The sequence below is a fragment of the Nannospalax galili genome, unplaced genomic scaffold (genome assembly GCF_000622305.1).
Source record: "Nannospalax galili isolate Female #2095 unplaced genomic scaffold, S.galili_v1.0 scaffold215, whole genome shotgun sequence".
Lineage (NCBI taxonomy): Eukaryota > Metazoa > Chordata > Mammalia > Rodentia > Spalacidae > Nannospalax > Nannospalax galili.
In genome coordinates this window covers 3,360,532-3,383,439 of record NW_008338533.1, presented here as the reverse complement: position 1 = coordinate 3,383,439, position 22,908 = coordinate 3,360,532, and the positions used below count along the sequence as shown (strand labels likewise).

The following is a 22,908-nucleotide window of genomic DNA, read 5'->3' as shown; positions in this document are numbered from 1 at the left end:
CCTTTGTAAGAACTAGCCTTGTTCCGTGAGTTATTCCACACAGTCCTATCTTCAAATGAGTTGAGGCAAATCAAGGAGCAAATTTTGGAAAGAACCAAATCCATCATAGCTGATATTAAATAACTCCAGAAAGCAAACAATTTTCCACTTGAGTGAGGTCAAAACACATAAATTTCATAAGCACTGTTGACGAAAGAGCCTCTCCACCCAAACGTGACCTCTTCATCTGAACATGCTGGCTCGGCCGCTTTTAGAACCGTCCAGCGTTCTTAATTCTCAGTCCTTGGGTTTTCTTCTCCTAAGGTTCACTGGTGACCTGTAAGGCTCAACAGTAACAGTTCCCATTATGCTTTGTGAAGAGAAAGAGTGCTACTTAGCTTTTGAATTAAGCACCCAGAGTGAGCATTTAGTTCCAATGGTTTTAGGCTTTATTATGATCTCCCTTTAGATTAAAATAAACACGTGGCCTCAGCCCGTGGTGATGGGGAGAGAGAAAAGGTCCGCGTTTTATTTCGCACACAAATAAGTGTCTAAAGGCATGATTTTCTTATTTGAGCCCATTTGCGGACAGGAAGCCCGAGTGCCTGCAGAGTCGCCTCTTGTACAACAGAGGGGTCTGGGTTTCTGCCCTGGAGTGAAGGCTGGCTCTCCCGGTAGGGGGCTCCAACTCAGCCTGCAAGGGCTGGAAAAGCTGGCTTAGTCTAGAACTGTCTGGGAATGGCCCTGGTTCATGCAGCCTCTCAGTGGGATGGAGCTAAAGGACACCTTCAGGCCCACTGGGGACTCTAGAAAACATCAGTAAAGGACAGCCCACCACCCAAGCTGGTGAGAGAGCCCTACACCCAAACGTGACCTCTTTATCTGAACACGCTGCCTGTTTTGTAGGTCAGGTTTCACGAGGATACAGCGAATCCACTTGGTATCTACAGCCCAGGCTCTTCCCACTGTGATGGAGGGCTGTGGTAAGACACAGAATGGACTTTGGAGACAGGTCTGTGTAAATCATAGACCAGCAGGTTCTGGGTGGTACTGGTCCTCTATAATTAGTTAATCAACCAACCAATCACCAATCAATCACAATTGCCAACCTCTGTTCTGGAGAGAACTGGGGTAAATGGTCACCACTGTATCAACCTCCCACAGCATAAGATTCTTTTCTAAAAATGTTTATTTTTATTTTATGAGTGTTTTGCCTGCATGTATGTTAAGTGCATGTGTGTCATGCAATGCCTGTGGAGGTCAGAAGAGGGTGTCAGAATCCCTGGAACTGGAGTTATGGACAGTTGTTAGCCACCATGTGGGTGCTGGGATTCGAACCAGGGTCTTCTGCAAGAGCAGCCAGTGCTCTTAACCACTGAGCCATCTCTCCACCTGAGATTCTTATTACCCACTTTCAATATTGCCATTCCATGTTTCAGGAGTGTATGTTCTCGGAAGTTCGTCTTTGGAAGCATTTTCAAGGGCAGATTATCACGGAATAAAGGGCTGCCATCAGATATTGGGGTCACTCTGTGATCTTACACTGTCCCTTCTCTGACAGGATGGTTTCTCTCAGCTATGCAGTGTCTGGCATCTGTGTGTTCACATGCATGTGTGGACACAAAGACTTAGATTCTCTTTCTGACACTTCAGTCAGACCCTCAGGAACAGGAAGCCGTGGCTAAGGATGGTCTGTGCCAATTTCTGCAGAAGAAAAGGGTGAGACTCAAGTGTGGAAGGGTCTGAGTCGGTGGAGTGGACGGGTCTCAGTGTTTGATAAGGTGACGTGACCTGGGGAGAGGATGGCATGTGATGCTGAGGTCCTTGTTTCTAAAATTTTTTATTTTGCTTTATGTGTGTGAGTGCTTTGCCTGCACATATGTAAGTGTACCCATGTACGCAATGCCCCCAGAGACCAGAAGAGGGTGTCGATCCGCTGGAACTGGAGATAGGGATGGCTGTTAACTGCCCTGTGGTGCTGGGAACTGAACCCAGTCCTCCGAATGAACATCCAGTGCTCTTAACCACTGAGCCATCCCTCTAGCCCCAGGTCCTTGCGTAGGTCCCTTGTCATCAGCCACACCAAGAATGGAAGGAGGCATAGGTGACAGAGAGACAGGGCATGAAGCTGGGGGCTGGTGGTGTAGAGGTGGCCTTTTGCGTCTCAGGTCTAGTACAGAACAGGGCTTACCGCAGAACAGGGCATACCGTAGAACAGGGTGTACCGCAGAACAGGGCGTACCGCAGAACAGTACCGCAGAACAGGGCGTACCGCAGAACAGGGCGTACCGCAGAACAGGGTCTCAAAGGCCTGCACACGTGGTTCACCCCACAGTGGACAAGCAGTGAGAACAGATTTCTAAAAGCTAGGGTCTCTCGGTGTGCAGAGGAGCATGGGTGGCCTCCCTGTTGTCATGGCTACTAAGAGACCAGGCAGGCATGGGCCTGGAGCTTGGCAGGAAGGGGTAGAGCTAGTGCTGTAATCTGACAGCTCAGGAGTTCATTCCAATCATGGTCCATCAATCTTCGATATTTTGTTAGTTAATTGTTGACATTTAAAAATTTGGACATTTTATTTAAAAATCTAGACTTCCAATGTCTCTCGAAAATTCAAAATCTCTGGACATACAGGACTTCGTGCCTTCTTACCAGTGGTCATTTAGCATGGGGGGGGGCTTCCTTCAGGGAGAACCAGAGTTCTCCAGTTCTGCTCAGTCCTGCCTCTTCGGCCTTTGGTGTTGCCTGCTTGGTCTCTGGGGCCGTTGAATGTGTACAGGGAACTTGCACTATGGCAGCCTGGTATTCTTCCAGGGCTGTTCTGGCCCTGCCCTGCCCTTACTAAGATTTCACAGCTCACTGGTGCCATGTGTGATCTCATTCTATTGATTCTGCCCCACTGCGGATACAGCGGACAGCCCTCTTTGGGGATGATGCATTGACCTGTGGTCACTAGGGCTGCAGGGCCATTTGTTATATGAATCTGAGGGACCATGTTCAGTGTACAGGGGTGATCATAGGAGGGTTGCACACTAGCCTTTCACCGGGACTCTCCCTCGTCTCTGTCTTACTCCTGGGAAGATTTGTAGTTTCTGAATAGGGAGGCACATTTGTAGAGACGTTTACACAGGGATTAGTAACGCTTACTGTTTTGGAAATGATTTCTGACAAGACTCTCAGGTTGGTTTTTAGGAGGTCTACACCCCACAGTAGGTGGAAAATCAAGACAACAAAAATCAAGAGCACCAGCAGGTACCTGTCATGCTGTTAGGAGTCATGGGTCAGTCATGCTGGAGCCGTGGCACTGGCATTTCCTACAGAGACAAAAACACCACATTGACTTGTTTTCAAATACATTTTATGTATTCTTTGACAATTTCACACTTGTAAAGAACGCACCGTGATCATATCTACCCCCAACACCCCCTACTCCTGATATACTCTGAGGATGCCCCCAACACCCCCTACTCCCAATATACTCTGAGGATGCCCCCAACCCCAGGTCTCCCAGGATGCCCCCAACCCCAGGTCTCCCAGGATGCCCCAACCCCAGGCACTCCCAGGATGCCCCCAACCCCAGGCACTCCCAGGATGCCCCCAACCCCATGTCTCCCAGGATGCCCCCAACCCCAGGTCTCCCCCAACCCTTCATGTTTTCCCTTATTTTCTTGTTAACCCACGGAGTTAGTTCCAGTCTCGTTTGTGATTTGAAACCTAAAGAAGCTAGACCGACAACTCCTGGATTCAGACCTGACATCGGCAGGACAAAGACGTTCATCCTTTTCATCATCTCCATCCCAGAGCAACAGAATCCCAGTGCAGGCCTTCCACACCATCAACTTAAAGGTTTGAGGGGCTAGAGAGAGGGCTCAGCTGTTAAGCTGCTCTTGCAGAGGACATGGATTTGGACCCACATGGCAGCTAACAACCATCTATAACTCCAGTTCCAGGGGATCTGGCACTCTCTTCTGGCCTCCATGGGCATTGCATGCATGTAGTTCACCTACATAAAAACACTTACCACATAAAATAAAAATGAAAAATTTCTGGTTGAACAGGTATATGTACTACAGAAATGTGTGAGGCAGAATGTATCTAAACAAGAAGAAAATCATCTCGACAGTTTAGGTCCAGGACAGATACCATAAACCTTGGTGCTAATTTTACCACTTTATCATTTACTACCAGGTATCACTGATACTGTAGCATAGTGTTAGAATGATCATGACTGTTCCTCACGGTGTGAGTGGACTGTTACACTAGTATTTAGCATTGCTTAGCACTGTCTCCCTCCAATGAGCTCTTGAATGTTCTCATTTTCATGAGTGTGAGCTGTGTGTGTTGTGAAGGCCCCAGGTTGGTGTTGGGACTTGTTCTCCACTGCTCTTGCATCTTATTCATTAATGCAGGGTCTCTCAGTCAAGCCCAGAGCTCACCCATATAGCTAGTGAGACCAGCCTGGGATCCCCCATTTCTGTCTTCAGGGCTGGAATTACAGGTGGGTCGCCACACCCACCTGTAGGTGCTGTTTATGGGTCTGGACTCTGGTTTTCACATTTCTGGTTTGTGTGGCAAGTGCCTAACCCCTGAGCCATCTCCACAGCCCTGAGCTCTAGATTTTAAACATGATTCCATTAACGTGACTCACAATCTGTTACGTGATCAGGTGTCCCAGAAGTTCAGTGCCACCCCACCCTGTAGCAGGCATGAAACTTAGCAGTGTGCTTTGCCCTGTGGTGGGAACCCTGGGGGTCCTCTCTAGAGCCAAGCAGGGATCTGGGGCTCAGCACTTTGTGGGACACATGAAGAAAGTGTAGGAGGTGAAGTCAGCTGAGTGATTTGCGAGCACAGTGAAAGACTTTTGAAGTGGGTCAGGGAGGAGGAAGTGTGGGTGCTGAGTGCTGGGCTGGGTGGCCATGCTAATGGAGGACTGAGAACCAGTACTACACAGAAGAGCTGAGTCACTTCCTTATAAGTGTCATTTATTACAAGTCCCGGACCTCAGAGCTCAGGGAAGAATTTGCTTTCTCCCACCTTCAAACCTGTTTTTCAGCTGGACATAATGACTCATGCCTATAAGCCCATCATTCATGACCTGAGGCTGGAGGACTGTGATGAGTAGGCCAGCCTGGGCTACGCAGTGAGTTTGAGGCCAGCCTGGGCTTTTTTTCTTTAATATACAGAATCTTGCCAAGTGGCACAGGGCTGGCCTGGACTGTGTAATCCTCCTGCCTCGGCCTCCCAAGTGCTTGCTATTACAAGCGTGCACCGTGCCTGGTTGATGGCTGGGTTTTCACCTGGCTCTACTGAGGGTTTGTGTGCTTAGGGATATAAAAGTCCTTTTGTAGCCGCAACAGTTCAGCAGCAGCTGAGGGAGCAATGGCACTCACGGCATATCCTGGGCGGGGGGCGGAGGCTGCCAGAATGGGAGACAGTCCTGTTGCAAGGGCCCCGCAGCAGCTGAGGGAGCAATGGCACTCACGGCATATCCTGGGCGGGGGGCGGGGCGGGGGGCGGAGGCTGCCAGAGTGGGAGACAGTCCTGTTGCAAGGGCCCTTCATCACGTGTAGAATGCCTGAGAGGCCTTGATGGAGGCAGACTCTATCTATGCAGGCTACACTTTAGGTTTTGTTCAATAACAACGCTCGGCCGGAACACGTGCTGCGTGTGGAGGGTGGGGTGGTGCTGGGAAGGACTTCTGATTAACACATGAAATAATCTTGCCAAAAAATAACCCAAAAACCTGCTTGTGGTTTCACCCGCTGTCTGCAGACGGGGGCAGAGGGAAGGCTTCAACCCTGGTGAGCCTGGGAAGTTTCCCTGGAGACAGGCTCCTCCCCAAGCTACGGTTTAACCCTTTGTTTGTTCCTTTCTCCTGACTTGGCAGGAAAGCTGGGCTCCTCCTCCCACCACTCAGGTGGAGCAGGAAACCAGGGCAGCCATGATGGGAGGGGACTGGGCATGGATCCTGCCAGCATGTCTCTTGGCTCTCTGAATGAGGTCGGATGCCCAAGCAATAGGTTATTGCATGCTCTGACCCAAGACTGTGGACTGCAGGAGAGCTCAGCACAGCCACCTTCTCACCCAGCCTTGAGAGGCTGTATGCTGGAGTTCAGTCCCAGGGGACTATCTAGAGTTCCTAAATGTATTTTAGAGGTGGCTGTGTGGGACAGGAGCACAGCGGGGCTGTGTCTGGGAGCTGTGTTTATGTGGCAAGCAACTGCCTTTTCGAGGCTCTCTTTGGGATGGAGCATTGGGTAACACCTCAGCCTGTGCCGTGGGCTGAGGCCCTTATCCCACTCTGTCACCACCGTGTGGGGAAGGTGGGTGAGTGACTGTCCCTCAGAGTGGCTGCACCCCACTCTAGCAGGGCAGAGCACTGGAGGGTTTTAGGAGCATCTCTTGCCCCCTTTTTGGAAGATGGGGTTGCTCTTCCCTAGACCCAAATACTCAGAAAACACTTTTAGAACAAGGTCAACCTCGGGTCCAGACCAGGATCTTCCAGGTAATCCTGAGTATGAACTTAGGAGTAGGGGACCTTGGGTGGATTCCTTAACCCTCTGAGCTGCTGTGGTCAGTCACAGGGTTATGCTGAGGCCCAGTCATTAGAAAGCTCTTGGTGTATTTAAAAACAGAACAGCGACCAAGGGACTGCAAGATCTCTTCATCATCACAGTTATTGTAAGACACACATCTGGCCAGCTCCGGTTATCCCTGGCCTGGAGGCTGACTGTATACAGTAATCTGATCCATACCTCTAGGGACTCAGGTGGCCCAAACACTCCTGCACAGCACAGATGGCCCCCTCGTTGTGATACTAAGGCCAGGTGAGAGGCAGGCAGGATGCTTCTCCCTCACCTGCTAGTCCCCTCCTTTAAGGTTCATGTGACCTGAGAAATCTTCCCCCTTCCAAAATCACCTCTCTCAAGAGCTCTGTTGTGAAGAATGAAGTTGTCCGTGGTCACGACTTTGTCCCTGGCTTTACATCACTGTAGATGCAGCCCTGGCTGTCTTTCCCCTGGGGCCGACTTTCTACTAGAATGTCGTGGGCCCAGTGAAACTACAGTGTGATGGTTACATTTCTGACCGTAGGAGGTAGTAAAGAACACATTCAAGGTGCGGTCAAATCATCACACTACCATCCACCTTTCTCACCAAGAGAACTGTCCCTATTGAGTGCAATACCAAGAAATCTGCAAGAGAGAAGACAAATCTAAAAGCCAGCATAGGCGTGGGGCTAGGAGGCACGGTTCTCCTAGTTAGTGAAGACGTGGGAAACCAGCAGTTCTGCCTCTCAGTGCTAATCCAAGCCCTTGCCAAGTGCATGCCTCTTAGTGGGAAGATAGTCGGTCACAGCTCCTCCACTGGGACGGTGGACACTCAGGTCCCGGGGCACAGACATTAGGAAAGGGCTCTTGAAGGGTGAAGCTCTAATTTCTACTTCAGTTTCAGCAATGTCTTCCTTCTGGAAGGGAGGTGATACAGCAGGGTCGGTGGAAGGATGGCGCTTACTTCTCTGTGGCTAACTGTTGTTCATAAGAAAATGACTGGCTACCACTGCTGCCCCGATTACTTTCTTTAATTAAAAAATTTATTTATTATTTTTATTTTATGTGTATGAATGTATTGCTTGCATGTATGTGAGTGCACCTGTGCAATGTCTGCAGAGGTCAGAGAGGGCAACAGATCCTCTGAAACTGGAGTTACAGACAGTTGTTAGTACCATGTGGGTGCTGGGAATCGAACCCCGGTCCTCTGTAAGAGCAGTCAGTGATTTTAACCTTTGAGCCATCTCTCCAGCCCCACTACCCTCTCTTCTTTTGGGGGAGGGAAGGTCAAGCTGTGTAGCCCAGGCTAGCCTCAAATGTGTGGTGCTCCTCTGCCTCTGCCTCCCCAGTGCTGAGATCTAATCAAAGTCCCATTTCTGCTTTGAGAACTAGGTTGCCAGGGTTAAGAGTGAAACTCTCAGGATCAGAGTGGGCCTTGAGACAGGCAAGCAAGCAAAGTTCAAAACCACCCGTGACATCAAATTCATTGTCCTGTGGAGTGAGACAGGCAACACTTCCTCAAATAACACTGCCATGGGGAAGTCCCAGGAACCAGCCTGAAGGTTCCTGAGGCTAATTCGGATGGGATGGTCCTGCACCCAGCAGTGTCTACGGAGCATCCTGTCACCCCAGCTGCCTTTCCTAACAGGCTCTAAGCAGAGGGCCCTGTCTCAGCAGGAGCAAAGCTGTGGGCTGGGTGCCTAGTCAGTGGGATAGGGCTTGTCACAGTCTGTCGCTGGGGCTTCAAGCCGCCTGTGCTGCCACCTGGTGGATGTCAGGGCAGCTTCTTCGTGTCAAATCTAATAAATGGTGTGTGCGTGGGTGCGTGTGTGGGCACGTGTGCACTGAGTGTGTGTATTGAACGGTCTGGAGGCACATTCATCATGGCAGGGAAATTAAATAGCTCCAGAGGAATGAGCGAACCACGCAGCACCACAGATGCCTGAGTGCAACTGTGGTTAGGTGACTCACCCAGACACATGCATGAAAGGCAACAGACAAGAGCTGGAAAACAGAACACCCGCACGGAGCATGTGCTCTAGGTTACTGATTTCTAAAAAGTGTTTGACGATGGAGATAACAACAAACAGCCCACTCCTGCCCCACCCCTGGACGGCTTCTGAAAAACAGACTGGAGTGCTTGATAGAGGTATCAACTGCAACAAAGCAAACAAATAAAAATTCACGCTTGTCTCAGGGACCTGGTGTCTGCTGGTCTACACGCTCCGCTGTGCTGGAATCCACAGGGAGCGCCTGTAGATTTTAAACCCGGATAAAAGCAGTCATCTTCCTAAGGAGGGAAGGCAGCTTTGCTCTGAAAACTCCCTGCAGATGAAAATTAAAATCCCCTAACAAATACAAGCGTTCGTCATTTCTCCCAGGCACAATGGTAAGCTAAGACAGGACGGCACTGCAGCCTTCCTGTGGGCAAACTTCTGGCACAGCATGGTGTCACTGGCCTGTAATTCAAGCACTCTTTTGCGGCGGGGGGGGCATCTGAGTTCGAGTCCAGTTTGTACCACATAGTAAGACTCTGTTTCCAAGAACACCAAAACCTGGGTATGTATCTCAGTAGAAAAGCTGCTGCAGCACAAGGCCCTGGGCTCAGGGCTCAGCAGAGCCACCCGTGCTGGGCAGCCAACTGCATACATCTGGGGAGGAGGAACCTCAGCTGAGGCGTCTCCTCCAACAGGTTGGCCCGTGGGCAAGGCTGTGAGTCATTGTTTTTTCTGTTTTTGTTGCGGTTGATGTAGGAGGGTCCAGTCCAGTGTGGGTGCTCCCACCCCTGGGCAGGTGGGCCTGGGCTGTATAAGAAAGGTAGCTGAGGAGCCAGGGGAAGCAGGGCAGTGAGGCGCTCCTCCATGGTCTCTGCTTCAGCTCCTGCCTCCAGGTTCCTGCCTTGGCCTCCCTCGATGACCGAGTCAAATAAACCCTCTCCTCCCCAAGCTATTTTTGGCTATGGTGTTTTATCACAGCAACAGAGAAGCAGATTACAACATGCTACCCCCCTGCCCCAAATGTTAGAAACATTCACTCTCCACTCTCCATTGCATTAGCTGGTGATTGGGGGCTGACACGGTCATTCACTTCATCAGCAAATCAATGGTTTTCCATAAGGTCTCTTGTGTGTGTTGAAAAGCACGCACAGTCTGAATTTTGTCTTCCAACAGTCTGTTGTCATGGGGATTTTAAGTAATGCATCAGAGCAATCATCCAGCTCAGTTTATGAGTCCGGTGTGTTAAGTTATGAGGAAAAGGCTGGGGCACTAGATGGAATGAAGGGATGTGCTGGCCACACTCAGGGTGGGTCGTCTCCCTTAAGCCCGTCCAGAAATGCCCTCACGGGCATGCCTGCTTGTGTGTCTCCTAGGTGATTCTAAATCCCATCCAGATGAACCATCACAGGAGTCCACTGCGACACCCTGGGGAACCATCCTGGAGTGCTTCACCTGAAGCAGGCCACCCTCCCATTCTCCACACTGATTGGTGCACACCCAGCCTTCTCTGGAACTGTGAGACTTAGGAGCCTGGCTTTGATGGTGGGATCTCCCTTCTTGGAAGGCCTTGTGAGTCACAAGTGGGAATCCCTGAATCTGGGCACACAAGTGCCACTGTCATAAATCAACAGTGAGCTGTGATGTGTGGAGAAGGGACTTCTAGAAGATGACTTTGCACTTTGCTTACTTGTGAGTGTGGGCCACAGGGGCAGGAAAGGTGGTCAGGAGCGGCTTGTGACAGACTCACTCAGAGATCTCTGGAGACTCTTTCGTCCCTAGGGCTGGCCCAGGAAGATGCACTTAGAAAAGGGCTCCTCATGAGAGAACTGTTTGAACAGAGTGACTGGTGACAGTCACTGTTTGAGCAGGTGACTGGAGACAGTCACCCTCGTCACCCTGATCCCCAAAGCCATGGGGTGCACTGCTACACACTGCGGTGTTTGTGTCCTATTTGATGTTCTTAGCCACAGACAGAATTCTCCTCTCTTGCCTCTGGTAGCCCTTCCTCGGGGGATGGGGAGGTGGCACAATCACAGAGGTGATGCGCCTAGGAACTGATTCACCAAGGGCACCCGCCAGGACAGGACCGCTCAGACACACCTTTCTAGCAGCCTACAGCACTCCTCACACTCCCACTCACCTGCCCTTGTGTTTATTTCCTGAGCAGGGTTCTTAAAGAGAGCCCTTCTCCCTGTCCCTATGCCCTTCCCCCAGATCACTACCCACAAGTGCTGAGGCTCAGCCTGTACCAGTCCCTCCCACATCAGCTGTCCTTGTGCCTGTGTGCCTGCTGCATGATGCTCCCTGGTCCACAGATTAGAAGGACTCCTCAAGCAAGAGTCCTCTCCCTGCAAGCAGGTACAGTGATCAGCATGCTAGTAGGAATTCAAGGAACTCTGGAGAAGCTTTGCTTGCTTATAGGAGTGAATAAAATGCTCTGTTGACTTGGGGTTTCTGAGAGGCCATCAAGGGGATTGAGGGAGCATGTCCTAAATCATCCCCCATGGTGAACGAGATGGATTTTCCATATTTACAAGTCAGCTTCCCTAAATCCTCTCCAAGGATTTTACATTCCTTTCAGGTCCGGAAACCAAAAAATAAGAGGGCATTTTAGCCAGTGTCTGCTTCCTGCTGGGGGAGGGGCATTTTGCCTGGGCCCACATTCCCAGCTCTCAGGGTGCTTATTTTCTGAACAATAGACTGAGATTGCTGATTCATGCTCAGCTCACGGCTCGAAGCAGCTTTTTTTCCCTCCTGTAACACAATAACGATCTATTCATCTCTTAGAAATGCCAACAGCTCAGATATGCAGCTACAAGATGTCCCCTCCTCAATCTTGTTTAAAGGCATCCCACAAATAACACATTTTGAAATATTATATGGCTTTGACTTTGAGCCATTTGGCCCGGGCCAAGAACAGCTTAGCCCTTATTTATTTATTATTATCCTTTAGTCAGCAGTTCCTTGCACAATTCCTGGCCCATGGTCACAGTTATTCTTCAGTGTCAAGTGAATTGCACACTGGCTTGCTGAGGTTCATGTCTTACCCTGCTCTTCTGCACTGATGTGTGCAGCGCACCCTCTCTTAGGTACAAACAGAAAACCCCTCTCCCACCCGGAGGCTTCTTTTGGATCTAGCCAGAGAACAGAACCTCAGGGTCTGTTGGTCCGGGTGTGCTCCATCCAGGACCACCCCAGTTCACAGGCAGTCTGCAGCACCCCCTTCCAGCTTAGACACCACCACAGCAGTGACCTCCCCGGCCATCCAGGCACAGCTTTGCTCGAGAACAGCCAGAATCATCTGTGGGGTTTTGCATGCCAGTTGTAAAGTCAAAGCCAGGCTATTTGATGCACCAAAGGCTAGTGGTCAGTGGAGACTACACATCAACCCCGTCTCCCAGATAGCTTTGAAGAACCCCAGTGCCCAGCCTGCAGCCCCACCAGTTAGTATTCTGTAATCTTGTCAGTTTTATACTGCTGCCCAGCGATGCCAAGCAGAGGACTTCTGCCCTAGGGTATCCGTCCACAGAGCTCTTTCTGCAGTCCTGGGGGTCAAACCCAGGGCCTTGCACAAGCCCAGCAAGTGCTCTACCACTGAGCTGAGCCCTGCCTGGCCTTTCAGCTACTCTTGTGCCCCCCTCAACACAACAGAGTGGTGCTGTCAGAGTGTAAGTCAGCTCATGTAACCCTCTGCTCAGAACTGGCTGCAGCACCCACTGTCTGTCCCACTGGCCCTACTGTTTTCTCCCCCAGTTCAGTCCCACTGACCTTATGTCATCTGCCCTTAGCAGAGAACCTCTGCCCAGGAGGCCTCTTCAGGCCCCAGATATGACACTTTAAGATTATATTTATTCTCTCTCTCTCTCTCTCTCTCTCTCTCTCTCTCTCCATGTGTGGAAGTCAGAGGACAATTTGCAGGAGTCAGTTCCTTTCCTTCCACCAAGCAGGTTCCTGAGTTCTGAGGAACTTAGGCTATCAGGCTTGGCGGCAATCACCTTTACCCTTGGAGCCCTCTCACTGTCCCAGCCCAGATTTGGCACTTTGGAATATATAACAGCAAGAACACCTCCAGGCCCAAGGGCATCATTCAGTCTGTGCTGATGGCGCAGTCCCTCACATCACAGAAGCCCATCTGTCTGCAGCTGGGAACCGATATGCTGCCTGGCTCTCAGCCCTTCTAGTCTTCCTCCAACTCCACGCTGCTGTGGTCATCTAATAACACACGCCACACAGCAGCAGCTGCAATTACAGCACAGAGAAACAACTCAGTGGAGCCATACTTACTCTCTCCAGACTCAGCAGCAAACCGGCCAAGCCGCCGGAGAAGCAGCCCTCTTTCGGCTCTGCCCTGAATGCTGGCACCCCTACCGAGGACTGGGAGTATGGCTTAGCAGGGCAGGAGGTGATCCAGAACCGTCCTGTCTCATCAGGGACTTCCTAGGGTAGGAGTCATGCTGTGCAGTCAGAGACTCTGGAGACTCGGAGGACAGAGCCCCTTTGTCACCATAACTACCATGTTTGAAGGGATGGATGTTCATAGCTGTTTGCTGCTCATTGATGGAGCAGAGGTCCCTGTGGAGAACCTCCCTTCACCACTTGTTGATGAAGGCAGGGGTTAGATTACGAAGTTCTCCTGATGTGGAGTCATCCTACTTCCTATCCACCATGTGCATGTCCTTTGGCTGGGCACTATGCTGGACACAGATGCCTGTGACTGCCCTTCCCTTCTAGATGTTGGAGATGGCGGGACACATCTGAACAGTTCAAATCAGAGTAGGTTGTAATCAGTATGTGTCAGAAGAGCAGAGGACCGTGTGTGTGTGTGTGTGTGTGTGTGTGTGTGTGTGTGTGTGAAGAGCAGTGAAAACAAAGCCACCTCCCAATCTCTCCAAATAATGACGACACCCAACTGTACAAAACACAGACTTGCCATGAGTTCCAGGACTGCCAGTGGGGTCTGTAGAACACAAGAATTTGGACTGAAATAATTTTGAACATACCATCTACACACTTGGACAGAACATCTCAACAGCGCATTTTCAAATCATGTGTCCATTTGCTCTGGAGCAGATAGTATAAGGGTCAGATGAGCTCACAGAGAGAAAATGTTCAGGACGATGCCGCCACACTGTAAGTGCTCTGAATGGCAAAAGCCATAGGTGTTACTGTAACAACTCATGCCTGACAAGGTGCTTGTGAACGGAGGACTGCCCTCTGGCTACTCTGTTGCAGAGTGACAGAAGAGAGGGCAGGTGAAGCTATGAGCCCATCACAGGGGCCTTGAGATGGGGGAGGAACGGGGTGCTCTCTAAGTGATTTGCTACAGGTTTAAAGTCTGGATTACTTCATGTGTTGGTTGTAGGGTTGTGGTTTTGGAAAGGAGCATAGCATTGCATCTAATATTTATCTGGGTGAAAGGGTATGGTTTCCAGTCCTAAAGATATTTGGGGAGCACTAACCCCCTTCTCTAGGGGTGCAGCATCCATGAAACAGATATGCTCAGGCCGTGGCACAGTGGTGACCGGTTCTGCTGGGGTCTCTGTTTGGATTCCACCTGCTGCTGTGGTATGAGAATATTGGAATCTGTTCTTTCCACAACTCCTGCTTTTCCTCAAAGAATACAGTTCCATTCACAATTTGATCTTTGTTACGGATGTAACTTGGACTGCTCCAGTCCTAATACCTCTAGAGTCAAGAGAAGTTCCTTGTAAACAGAACCCACTTGCCGACCTACTTTATTACATCAGACAGTGGGCTCTGATCACTAATAATAGTCCTAACCATCAATGGCCCTGACCACCAATAGTCCTGACCATCAATGGCCCTGACCACCAATAGTCCTGACCATCAATGGCCCTGATCACCAATAGTCCTGACCATCAATGGCCCTGATCATCAACTTGTGTTGTTGACTTTTCCTGCCACAAAAACATGGATCATTTGATTTTACAGGAAAAACATTAGTGTGATTTGAAAACAAAGGTTTCTAGAGACAGTGGAACCAATCTGACCCTAAAATGCCAAGGAAACGATCTGAATCCCACAGGGGCACAAAGACGAGGATCTGCAGTGCCTATGCTGAGCCCCAATGCCAAGGCCAACCGGACAAACTCTTGGCTTTTGGCTTTTGCTTTGTAGCCAAAGTCTACCACAAATCTAAACAGAACCTGTTTTTTGTAGTCTATGAGGCTGAATAGAGAAAAAAGAAGGCAATCTATTCTAACAGTGAATTACCACACATCCTGCACATGTACCTGGTTCCCTAGAAAGTGAAGACAATAATAATGTTCATAAGGGCAATGATAGAAACAGCAGCTAATAGCTACCAGGTGTGTGCACTGTGCCAGGGAGTCTGATAAGCACCCTGCATATCCCACTGCCTAGATCCTAGTGAGAAGGTAATACCCACCCATTTTACAGATGGGGGATCTACAGTTGAGAGCAGTGACTCCCTTACTCAAAATTGAAAGTTTTTTGTTTTGTTTTGGGTTTTGAGGTGTGTGTGTGTGTGTGTGTGTGTGTGTGTGTGTGTGTGGTGTGCACATGTGCATTAGGACTCCTGCAGAGTACGTTCTCTCCTTCCACTGTGTAGGTTCCAGGGACTGAACTCAGGTTGTCAGGCTTGGCAGCAAACACTCTTACTCACTGAACCATCTCATCACCCCTGAGTGCATAGTGCAAGGTCTTAGTAACTTTTGGCATGGATACCTCTGCAAACAAAAGCTAAGGAATAATCACATCAATGGGTTTTTAAAACACAAAATTTCCAGCTCAGAATAGCAGTTGATCTGATAAACAGAACATGTGATTTGGTCAGACTGAGACAAATTAATCCAAAAGTTCATTCGCGATGAGTCTGAAACCTCACACAGCCAACTTTGCATCAGTGAGACAGTTCTTAAGACAAGAAAACATTTCTTGCCAGAAATGAGACATTCTGAGTTCACCAAAGATTATATGACTATTCATAGGATTAGAAAGTCTATTACTAATCACCGCCTAATCTATAATAATCTATTATAATCAAAATAATCCATTTGATTGAGAATATTAGTTCCATTATTTGGGGGTCAAGTTCATGAGAAGAAACTTTATGAGTGTACCAGCTGGGTAGGGGAATGTAGAGTGGAACTGCCTTTCAGTGCCAGCCCCTCAGATGCTCCTGGCTCCGTCCCACACTGATGGTGCTGGAGGTGTTTAGGAAGCATCACCAGTGAATATTCCCATGATAAAGGAAAAGTCCTTTTTTGAAAAGTCAAGAGATGTTTACAGATCTAGGAAGACATCACTAGTTGTTCACAGAGAGGTTTGGCATGGCTCAGGGGAATCAAGACGGTAGGAGGTCACCTTAAAAAATTACTGACTTCACGGGGCTGGAGAGATGGCTCAGTGGTTAAGAACACTGGTTGTTCTTGTAGAAGAACTGGGTTCAAATTCCAAATAAATAAAAAAAATACTGACTTCCCATGCTGAAGCTGACTTCCATGTTGTGATATGCTGCCCCCTCCCTACAAATTCACAAATCCACACCTGCATACTGCAGATTCTGGAGCTGGTGCTTGGCAAACCATTCCCCAGAATCCCTTTCAGGAGGGCTTTCCGCTGGATTCTATCAGTGAGGTTCTGGTGAGCCCCGTCTTTTTCCATGATCTGTGAGCATCCTCCAGCATGAACTACTGGATCCAACATCTGCTCCTTTGAGTCTTCCCAGAACAACTCTCCATGCACATCTCAGGGATCCAGCAGGAGCGCCCGGTCCCGCCCGACCCCACCTGGCCTTTCCTTCAGGCGCCCCTACTCTAAGGGCCACGGCTGCTTCTTGCTGTCCTACTCCCGCAGCTCTCCTTTTTACATACCTGGTAGTGCTCCAACATCCACACAACCACCATACCAGTCTGCATGACTGGGTGTGACCCTGGTTTCCTCTTTGGAAACTGACTGTCACGTGTTGGTGGCCTGCTTGTAGAGTCTATCCATGCTTACTGTGGTACAGGCCAGAAGTGAGGCTGCAGTCAAAGCCTGAGCTCGGTGAGAGAAGCTACGGTTTCCAACCAAGAACTGAGCTCGTGTGGGAAACAGTAGCCACCGGCTGAAGGTAGTCCAGTGAAAAGCTAGCGTGTCCAACTTTGTGTGTGTGTGTGTGTGTGTGTGTGTGTACACGCATGTACATGTCTGTGTATGTGTGTGTGTGCGAGTAGGCTCACATGCACATCACTGCCTTTGTGGAGGTCAGAGGACAACCTCAGGTGCCAGTCCTCACCTTCTACCTTGTTTGAGGCAGCGTCTCTTGTTTACTCCTGCATAAGCCAGGCTAGCTGTCCTGTGAGCTTCCAGGAGTCTCCTGTTTCCACCTCTGTCTCCTTCAGGGATGACCGCTAGGCGCTGCTGCCTCCAGCTGTACGCAGGTTCTGGGATCTGATCTTGGGTCCTTAAACTTACGCAGCAAGCACTTTACCCACTGAGCAGCTCCCTAGTCTTAGTATTCAACTTTTAAAAATTAAGTTTTGTATCAAATGATATCTATTCACCTTGTCAGTGTTTATGAATGTAGACAGCAGAAGGAGAGAAGAAATGTCAGCTAGGAGCTGTGGTGCCGAGCACACATTTTCTGCTCTTTATTTCTAAGTGTTTTAAACGAATGAGTTATTTTTAACTAGCATTTAGTCTCTAGGAAAAAAATTTAAAGATGTATTTTTATCTATTTTATTTTTATTATTTTTATTTTATGTGTATGAGCATATTGCCTGCATGTGTGTAAGTGCACCTGTGTTGTGCAGTGCCCGAGGAGGTCAGAAGAGGGAGTTGGATCCCCTAGAACTGGATTTATGGACAGTTGTTAGCTTCCATATGGGTGCTGGGAATCAAACCTGGGTCCTCTGCAAGAGTAGACAGTGCTCTAAATCACTGAACCACCTCTCCAGTCCTGTGTTTTTAATTATGTATATCTGTGTGGGTCTGAGTGGGAGAATGTGCCCATGAGTGCAGTGCCCAGAGGCCAGAAGAAGGCATTGACTCTCTCGGGGCTGAAGTTACAGGTGACAGAGAGCTGCCTGATGTGGGTGCTGGGAACTGAACTTGAGAATTGAGCATCAAATGCTCATAACAGCTGAGTCATCTTTCCAGTTCTGGTCTCTTGTTTTTTCACATGGCACAGGAGGAGCTTAAATTCAGGAAGGATGCAAAGTCACTTTGTCACAGGAAACCAGGAAACTTGTTTCCACTCTGGGTCAGGATCTCTCTCTGACTCAGAACTGAGCCCAGGCCGGGACCACAGCCTCCCATCCTTGGCAAGTCTATTATGCTTCTTGGTTGAGATTATGAAGTAAGGAAATCCGCGCACACGCCGGAGGGTTTCCTCACACACTGTGGCTGTGGCAATGAAACACTTTGAAGGAATGTGGAAACCAGTTTGCCCCATAAAGAGCTGCATGTTTGGGCAGAGATGTAGTCCAAGGCCTGTGCTAATTACACTGATCTGCAGCACGTGTTCAGTGCTAAGCCTGTTTTTACTTTTTATCCAATTCATCCATTCTTCCATCTACCACTTACAGAGGTTTACTTGAGAAATGTCCCCAGTAGGCTCATGTATTTGAACCCTTGGTGGAGAAGTTGTAGAACCTTTAGGAGGTGGAGCCTTGCTGGAGGAAGTAGGTCACTGGGGGCAGGCTTTGCGGGTTTATGACTTCACCCCACTTCCTGCCCACTCTCTGCTTCTTGCTTGTGGACAGAAACGAGATCATCCAGCTTCCAGATTGCCGCCATGCCCTTCCCCACCGAGATGGACGCTAGCCCTCTGGAACCTCAAGCCAAAATAAGCTCCTCCTTACATCGCTTCCTATCACCGCGGTAGAAAAGTGGGGTACACTGCTCCTTCCACACAGGCTGAGAACAGAGCCCAGGCCACATCACGGACACAGGAGTAAGGCAGTGCTGTCTTCTCCTTATAATTCATATCTCAAAGAATCAAACTCCAGCAAGGACTCACAAGACCACGAACACACGTCCCACCTCATGTTTCCTCGTTAACGAAACATCTTATTACTTCACAGGTTTGTTCCTGGCTCATTCACAGCATACCTGTCACAGGCTCCCCGTTCCTCTTATCCAGCTTTGAGATCTCAAAGAAACTGTTGTGCAGCCAATGATTCAGTAGTCCTCTGATTTAAAATCATAAATCAGGTACAGAGTACACAAAACATCATGAAGGCTCATACTTCAAGCATTGAAGCATATTATGGTAAACACTATAAAAATTCAAAGAAAATTAAATGGAAGCCTCATAGTAGCTGTGAAAGACTACAGGGCTGGAGAGATGGCTCAGCAGGTTAGGAGCACTGGGTTTGATTTCCAGCACCCACATGGCAGCTAACAACCATCCATAACTCCAGCTCCAAGGGATCCAATGCCCTCTTCTGACCCCACAGGCATTGCATACGCACGGTACACTTACATACATGAAGGTAAAACACTCACATGCATAAAACAAAAATAAATCAAAAAGACTAAATACATATAAAGTGGTATCAGAACAATCAATAAATCTTAATAAACCTAGAATTGTATACAAAATTTTATAGATGAAAGAATTGTTAACAGAAAAGAATGATTCTCAGATATGTCCACTGTCAGATGATAAATTTCATAAGATCAGAGATAAAAATCCTCGTACACACACAATTCCCAGAGTACAATCAACTTTGACATTTAACAAGACGAGAGACGAGCGAACATTTCAAAAGAAAATTTGCAATTTCTTTGAATGCAGAAGAATCCTTTCCTAAACCTCTTTGCCAAAGAGTAAATGAAAGCCTCGCTGCTACGTATGTGAAGAAACAACTGTGGGCAAAAGATGGATTACAGCATAAAATCGCTTATGTGACCCTTCAGTGCTGTGTTCGAGAAATACCAACGTTTTATGCAGCTGTCCTGACAGAAACAAACAAGCGAAGGATTTGTAGAAAAAGAATTATACAGCAAAAGAAAATGGAAAGAAAAATAATAAATGCATACATAAAATAAAGAAAAATACACAAAAATAAAATACATAAAATAATAAAAATAAAATAAATAAAAATAATAGATACAACCAGAAAGTTTACAGAATTAGGAGCTCTTGTAGATGGACTGATACGTAAATACATCCAAAAGTTGATTCTTCAGAAAAACAGTAACAGCAATAGCTAAAGAGACTAACTACGGAATCTAATTAAAGGAAAGAGAAATAACACACTTGAAAATTAAGGAAAAGGGAAGGGTATTGGCTATTGCTGTTGAGAATTAGGACAATGACAGAGATGACTGAATAAATCTATGCAAAGAAAGTTTTTTTTAAAAAGAAAAGCAGTTTCTACTGTCATGTAGAAAGACAAATTATACAGACTAATAATCATAGAAAAAAAATGGTCAAAGAACTGCCCGCCCCTCCCTGAAATGCCAATCTAGATGGTTTCATGTCTGACTATTTCATAGATCAAAAAAGTTCTTCAAATTTGAAAGCACGAAGAAAGAACACATTTCCTCAACTCTGTGAAAGCGCTATCATCTTCTACCAAAAGATTCACCACAGAAAAGAAATGCCCAGATCACTTATTCATACTGACGCACAGATCTTAAATAAAACACCAGCAAATGACTTGGAAATATTAAAGGAACAATTTCCCAAACGAAATGGGCATATTTCCCAGCAAGCAAAGAAAGGGAGACTTGCCGTTCGCTGAGTAAAAAGTACTGGTTTCCTCGAGAGACGTGTCGTGACATTTGATAATGTTTACTACGTGTTCACCAAGACCCAGAAACCTACTGTATTTAAGACAGTATTAAGGTTATCTTGACACGGTATTAAATATATGACGATTCTTGAAAAAGAAGTGCGATGGGGGCATCAAAGCTATCACTATTAAAAACAGCACATGCCTTGACAATCCAAACGAAACTGTATTGGTCAATGGGAGGATGGAACAGAACAGGGGTGTAGACACAGATGTCAGTATAGGAAATGGATGCACTATCTGAACTTCAGCATATATAGAAATTGACAGTCTGATCAAATCTGGTTCCTCAATTCATGCAGATGGACAAACAGTAAACTATCCAGAGGGAAAACTCACAGTTGCATCCACAACTCATGTCCTATACATAGTTAAATATGAAGTTGGGGACAACTGAAGTGCAAGGAACGCCACCCAGAGCCCAGCAGAAGACCCTCTTATTGTTTGGAAGTAGTGAAGGCTTTCCGACTCTGACGCAGAATGCACAGTCGCCTACAGTCTCAATACTTGTGAGTATCCACATGGAGGAATGCCTGGTTAAAGGAGTTCTGTAAAATATAAATGTCTGTCCGTGGGGACTGTGTAAATAAACCACACAGCACTCAATGGAATGCTATGTGAGTGTTGGAAATGAGGAACTGCTCTGTGAGTGAGCATGGCCTAGGAAATCTTGTGACTGATACCAGGCGTGCACAGCAGTGTACGTGGGATGCGTCACCGGGCACACAGAGGCAAGGACTGTCCGCCATGCTGTGTACAGGGAGGGGACCCAGATGGTTAAAGGGCTGGAGGGGAGATTTATTTACTGCAGACCTTTAGTATATTTTAGTATCTGCGTCTGTTTCAAAGACTGAGATGAACACAAAGAAGTCAATACTAAAGTAGAAAAATCTGAGGGAGAATTCTGGGAAGAACAGACACTGTCCCAGACTACCATGGAAACCATGTGATAATGGGACAGTGGCATCAAACAGTGTGAAAGAGAAGATGAGCCATTTCCACCATGAGCTGTTCTTTACATACAAAGATGACACTTAGTCTTTTCTCCTCAGTGTGAGCAGATCAAGGGCTGTAAATGCCTTTGGAGCTAGAGGCTGGACAGCCGTCCATGTGACAGACACCTGGGCAATTTCAGTCTGGGGCAGAGGGCACAAGCAGCTAAACAGACCCATGTTTCAGAGAGCCAGGGACAGGGAAGGTCGGAGTGGAACCTGAAATAGGGCCTCAGAGCAAACAGCAAGGGCAGGAGCCTGGCCTAGTCCCCTTTGTGGGCTCTGCGACCAGTGTTTCTGGATCTTTGGATTTTCCAGAGAGAGACCAGAAATCTAAATCTATACTTGAAATCTCTGGGTTTTAAAATCTTCACTTGATTTAAAATAAAGCCACTATATTAGCCAAATCAAACACAGCCTGCCACCCTCAGCTGGTCTAGTGGATGGTCAGCTCAGATCTCTGACGAAAAAAGACTGGCTTTTAAAACAAACACACCAGACTGTGGAAGCCCGGACATCTTGCAGAGCTATGCATATTTCCATTTCTTCACACATTTTTGTAACTCCTTCCTAAGGAGCAGGCAGTCGATCTTCAAAGCCTTTTTTTTTTCCTAACCACATCAGAAAGCCTCCATCATTTTGGATTTAAATCTTGTTTGAACCCTGATTTGATTTGCTCAGTTTGATTCTTCATGACATTTGGGTTTTTCTAAAAAATCAAATTTACCTTCAAAAGGCTGAGGATGTGTTTAATAATATACCGTTGGCCCTGAAGACAGTCCCCCAAAGAGAAGATGCAGATATTTATAATCAGGGAAGTATTATTGAAAGAAATATGTATCTTTCCACTGTAATTGCTGAAGAGGATTGTATGTTAGTGTGTAAGAGGCAACATGCATGTCCCATGTCTAGGCCTTTGGAGAAAGGCTCAGCACTGTAGGTGTGGTAGGTTGCTATCAAGATTATTCTTTGCTCCATCCCTCTCTTCCTCCCTCACTCCTCTTCTGCTTTCCTTCCCACCCCTCCCCTCTTCTCCACTTACCCCTCCCTCCTCCTTCCCTCCCTCCCTCCCTTCCTTTCTTCCCTCCCCTCCCTTCTTCCCTTTCTCCCCACTCCACCAAAGAGGGCTCAATCCTTTGGACCTGACTGAATGCTCTAAGACCATTCATTCCAGGGACAGGACCATTGGCCTGCTGTCCCAACAAAGGCTTTGTTCCGAACACAGCTAGCATATTCATTGCCTTAATTTTCGTTTGACCAATGGCTTCGTTTCTGTGTGCGTGGCTAATGACATTAGTCATGTAGAATCACAGCAAACAGGACTGTGGAGTCCCTCATAAGCCCGTGACAGCTTGGGTTTTTCCTACCTAACAACACGCATGAATCAGAGGCCGCAAGTTTGCATTTTAGAAGCAGTTGTGGTCCTTAGGAAACGCACTGCTCCTGTTATGTATTTTTATAGAAATAGAGTCCTAGGGCCTGTTTACGAAGATAAAGACTTTTAACGTTTCCTGTGGCTAAATCCTTGAGTCTCTTGTTCTTAGTTAATGGAAAATCTGCAGTGCATTCATCTGATCAGCCAGTCTTGTGTCTAGGCTGAAGCAGAGTATTTTAGCTCCAATGCATC

At 47.8% G+C, this 22,908-nt stretch overlaps 1 protein-coding gene across 5 annotated transcripts in view; it reads right to left on the bottom strand.

Moving 5' to 3' along the window:
- Window positions 1-22,908, bottom strand: part of Thrb (thyroid hormone receptor beta) — a 394,994-nt gene that overhangs the window by 106,540 nt on the left and 265,546 nt on the right. For all 5 annotated transcript variants that reach the window (XM_008833146.3, XM_008833147.3, XM_017798151.2 and 2 more), the window contains one exon: window positions 3,233-3,290. In XM_008833146.3, the coding sequence (XP_008831368.1) occupies window positions 3,233-3,254 (22 nt within the window). In that variant the 5' untranslated portion in view covers window positions 3,255-3,290. The remainder of the gene's footprint in view (window positions 1-3,232; window positions 3,291-22,908) is intronic.